This window comes from Ammodytes marinus (genome assembly GCF_949987685.1).
Source record: "Ammodytes marinus genome assembly, contig: scaffold_99, whole genome shotgun sequence".
Classification (NCBI taxonomy): Eukaryota; Metazoa; Chordata; class Actinopteri; order Uranoscopiformes; family Ammodytidae; genus Ammodytes; species Ammodytes marinus.
Window position 1 is genome coordinate 128,574 of NW_027648168.1, and position 4,708 is coordinate 133,281.

General features: G+C 41.3%; 1 protein-coding gene across 1 annotated transcript in view; it reads right to left on the reverse strand.

Moving 5' to 3' along the window:
* Positions 1 to 4,477, reverse strand: part of LOC307270957 (zinc finger and BTB domain-containing protein 16-A-like) — a gene marked incomplete at both ends in the record, with an annotated part of 129,865 nt that extends 125,388 nt beyond the window's left edge. Inside the window, 2 exons of the mRNA XM_080054844.1 lie at positions 2,154 to 3,193; positions 4,193 to 4,477. Of these exons, the coding sequence (XP_079910970.1) occupies positions 2,154 to 3,193; positions 4,193 to 4,477 (1,325 nt within the window). The remainder of the gene's footprint in view (positions 1 to 2,153; positions 3,194 to 4,192) is intronic.
* Positions 4,478 to 4,708: the final 231 nt, after the last annotated feature.

Consider the following 4,708-nt stretch of genomic DNA (forward strand, 5'->3'; position numbering starts at 1 on the left):
ATAATTACTTTCTACAAAATCTGCTAGGAAATAAAACCCAAAATTCTACACACTGCAGGTTTAAGGGCCGGTTAAGAAAAATAAATAAAATAAATTATAAAAAAATATCCGAAATTTGGACACTTTTAACATTTCACATTCCAGACTTTTTTTCTCAAGATGAAAGAGAGACCAAGAGAGTGACTGTCCTTTTAACACAGCAGCAAGATGAGTAGCCTACACTATACCAGGTCTCACTGAATTCCGCTTTTCATTCAATAGATAATACAAATTTGTACACTTTTATAAGCAACTGCCAACATTGCAAAGCTGACGGTACATCACTGCGTCTATCATAGAAGATATAGTGTTATCTAAGAGCTGCTGTTAAGGGCTGGATAAGGGATACATGATATGAACTGAAGAGGCTAAAAAAAATAAGAAAAATCAATTTTTTTTTTTTTGAAATTTACCATTTCACATTTCACACGCTAGACTTTCTCAAGACGAAGGAGAGACCAAGACACTGTCCTTTCAACACAGCAGCAAGACTAGTAGCCTACATTAAACTGTGTCCCTCGTAGAAGATATAGTGCTATTTCAAAGCTGGTGTTAAGGGCTGGTTAAGGGAAAACTGATCGTAAGAGGCTAAAAAAAAAAGCATGTCTATAGTTTTTGCCATTTTTCTGAATGGCGATAGTGTCATTCTAAGCAGTAATTCCACTTCTCATTCAATAAATAATAAGCACTCATATTGAAGGCCACACACATGTGTTCACGTTTACAAGCAACTGCCAACGTCAGACAACTACAAAATATCTCACTTTGCCACAGACAATATGAGTAAATAAGATGTACTGTAGGGCTGCCAACAACTCTATCTATCTGTCTATCTATCTATCTATCTATCTATCTATCTAAACTTTTTTCTAAAGACAACATTGAGACATATTTAGAAATCCCCAACATCTTGGAGTCAAGTTCTCGTCCAGTTGCATTCCAAGATACTGTCTGTCTGTCTGTCTGTCTGTCTGTCTGTCTGTCTGTCTGTCTGTCTGTCTGTCTGTCTGTCTGTGTGTCTGTGTCTCTGTCTGTCCCTCCCTTAAAGCGTTAGGGGAAGGGGTTCAAACCCTCAAGTGAACTTTAACCACTGCACATTCCTATTGATCTCGACAAACATACCAGGGTGAGAAGTCGGCCTTCAAGGTGTGTGTGTGTGTGTGTGTGTGTGTGTGTGTGTGTGTGTGTGTGTGTGTGTGTTTAAAATAGACCATGATGCAAGAAAATTCCATGCATTGTTTGTACTCTCACAGAGCAGATTTTGACCTAGATATATGTAACCAAGACCATGACATATAGTATAGTATACTGCACTATGAGGCAAGTTCTGGATAATTTTGAGCCAAGTTTTCAAGCCTCTGGTGATAAAAAATTAATTTCCTCCACCAATTCTTAAAGTAAAAAATAAAAGTAAATTAAAATTGTTTGTTTCTTTAGACCAAGATAAGTGACACCTTGGGATCGCAATAATTCAAGTAAAGTGCATTATGGGTAAAGTGAATGGACATTATGATGCCAAACGACCAAGTACTTCCACTGTTATCTCGCATAAACCACTGCAGCTATCATGTATTGAAAACCGGCCAAACAACAACAACAACAACAACAGTTGTGCCGAATTCCTCAAGGGAACCAGAACCTTTCAGAAAAGCCCAAAAACACATTCAGAAATGTTTTACTTCTTAAGAATTATAAAAAACTACCATCGAAATCCTTACAACGACCCAAACAAACCTTCCAATCCAAAGCTTGAACACTTCACACTTTAAAAAAAATTATCTCTTTATCAAATCAAAAAACAAATGTTGCTCAAGATTTAAAAGACCCGGGGGCGCCCTTAGCTCAGTTGGTAGGGCGTCCCCCCCCCATGGGCCTCGGCCAGCAGCGGACCCGGGTTCGATTCCAGCCCGCGGTCGTTCTCTGCATGTCACTCCCCTCTCTGCCCCATTTCAACTCTGTCTCTACACTATCAATAAAGCATAAAAATGCCGAAAAAAAAATATTTTTAAAAAAAAAAAGGTTTAAAAGACCCACAAACAACAACTCCAGCACGGCCAAAAACCCTTCACATTTCAAAGCCAAACACAATAAAAAATCAAACTCTTTAGTCTTACTTGTGCTGTTCCACGGCGTCGTTATCCGGCAGTTCCGCTCCACACACGTTGCATCGCTCGTGTTGGTTGCGCCCTGCGTCCGCTTGCTTCATTCCCGCGGCGAGCTCTCCTAGCTTACTGAAGAACTCGCGCTGCATGAAGCTCTGCGGCAGTAGCCCTCCGTAAGCGCTAAAGTCCATAGACATAGCCAGGGCCGGGGACATCGGCAAGGCGCTAGCCATCGACGCCGGCATCGACATCATGCCGTCCGCTTTGTGATTCATCGGCAGCGAATACAGAGACGCCAGGTGTTTCTCGGTCATCCCCGCCATTGCCTCGAGCCCCATTTGGGTGACGTCTGCCTGGGGGTCCATTCCCATGCCCATGCCCTCGTCGCGGATGTAGCTGTGTAGCTCGCGGGCGCTAGTTATAACGCTGCTTCTCGTAGGGGTGCCCGGACCGTCTCGATTCCTATCCTCGCCGCTTCTATCCGCGCCGCCATTGCTTGACGCGCTGGATTCCATGTTCGGGGGGCTGTTGTGCCCGCCCATGTCAACTTGCATCATCTCCGTCTTGATTTCGGACATCAGTTGGTGGTGGTTGTTGCCGTGGAGATGGTCGCTACCCCCGAAACCTTGCTGCAAGAGCGACTGACCAATGCTCATCAGGCTATCCACCGCCGCCTTCGTGGGGCTCAGATTTGACACGCCGAATGACGTCGAAACGGAGGGACTTTGGTCGACCATTCCCGCCATGATGGAGTACTGCTGCTGCGCGTGTGCCTGTGCGTGTGCTTGTTGTGCGTTCGACAGTTGGTTAAACGGGTTGTTGAGTTCCATTCCGGAATGCTTTTTGGAATTCTTGAAAGCTCCTCCGTTCTGATTCTGGTTCTGATTCTTGTTGCGGTCTTCGTCCTCCTCCGTGCTAGCGTCGTTCGCGTTGGTTTCGACGTCGTTTTCGTCGGACGACTGAATGGTTTCCAAGATCTTGAGACATTGCTCTTCAAGATATTCGATCTCGAGGATCTCGGCGGCGTACAGAAGGTCGTCCAAGTCTTCCACCTTTAAAAGAAAATTAAATCAAAAGTTTATTTATTTATTTATTTTAATTGAGCAGATTTCATACGAGTAAAATGTCAAGCAAAAGTTTTTTTTTTTATTATTACAGCTCTGGAAAAAAATTAAGAGACCACTCGAAATGTTCAGTGTCTCTCGTTTTACTATTTATAGGCATATGTTTGAGTAGAATGAACATTTTGGTTTTATAATATAAACTACAGACAACATTTCTACCAAATTCCAATACATTTTTTGTCATCAAGAGCATTTAATGTAGAGTTGAAGACTGGTCTCTTAATTTTTTCCAGTGCTGTATATCCCAGAACAAATTGACAAAGAAATTATCTGTATTCCCCAAAATCACTGACTCCACCTTTAAAATTATAACAAAATACTAATAATCTATTAAAAACAGCAGGACTAATGTTTGTGTGTTTTGAAGATTCTAATTCTTTGAAACTGGAGTTCTTATTGGACCTTCTGACAAAAATAATAATAAAAATAAAAGCAATTTGCATATTTGAGTTTTAAATTTGTATCAACTGTGAAACATCCGGCATGTTTCCGGTAATTAATTGTTCACAGTTTTTTTTTAATATCAATTTTAAATTCCTACCAAATCAAGGGAACAATAACAATTCTCATAATTTTTTTTTATTTTATTTTTTTTTTGTATATCTTGGTTTGTGTCCTTGTGTGATGTTTGTGTATGTGTTTTGTGTAGAGAAAAACAATATAAAAAACGTAAAAAAAATACTCCTAATCTATTAAAAAAACAACAACAACAACACTCCCACTAACCTTGGCCTGCAGCGTGGCAGTGTTATAATTATATCAAAATACTCATAATTTTATTATTTTTTGGCATATCTTGGTTTGTGTACTTGTGTTCTGTTAGTTTGTGTGTTTTGTGGAGAAAAAAAAATGAAAAAAAACATATAAACATAAATAAAACACTCATAATCTATTTAAAAAAAAAACAACAATAACAGTCCCACTAACCTTGGCTTGCAGCGTGGCAGTGTAGGCGTACTCCAGAATTTGCTGGAAGGTTTTCGGCGAGAGGAAGTCGAGCGTGTAGTGCTGACTGCTCCGATGGAAGAGGATCTCGAACATTTTGCTGGTGCACGCGAGCACCGTCCTGTGAGCGCTAAACTCCTGGCTGTCCACCATGATGACCACGTCACACAGGGTCCCGGCCAGGCGCATCTGGTTGGCCTTAAGCAGCAGGGCAGAGGGGTGGGTGGGGTTCTGGAGCTGGATCATTCCCATTTTAGTTAAATCCATTTTGACGATGATGGGGATGGTGGGTTTTTTTGGAGATTTCCACGCGATGGGCGACGCATGAGGGCTGGCCTATTGGCTTGGCCCTTTCAGTAACGGCAACAGCAGCGTTGGTTTGTTTGTGTGTCGCGATCTTTCTGTAAAACGAGATTTGAGACCTGTATGGAGAAAGAGAATGGAGAAAAATGGCGATATATTAATGTTTTGAGGATACATACAGTTGTTATTTAAAAG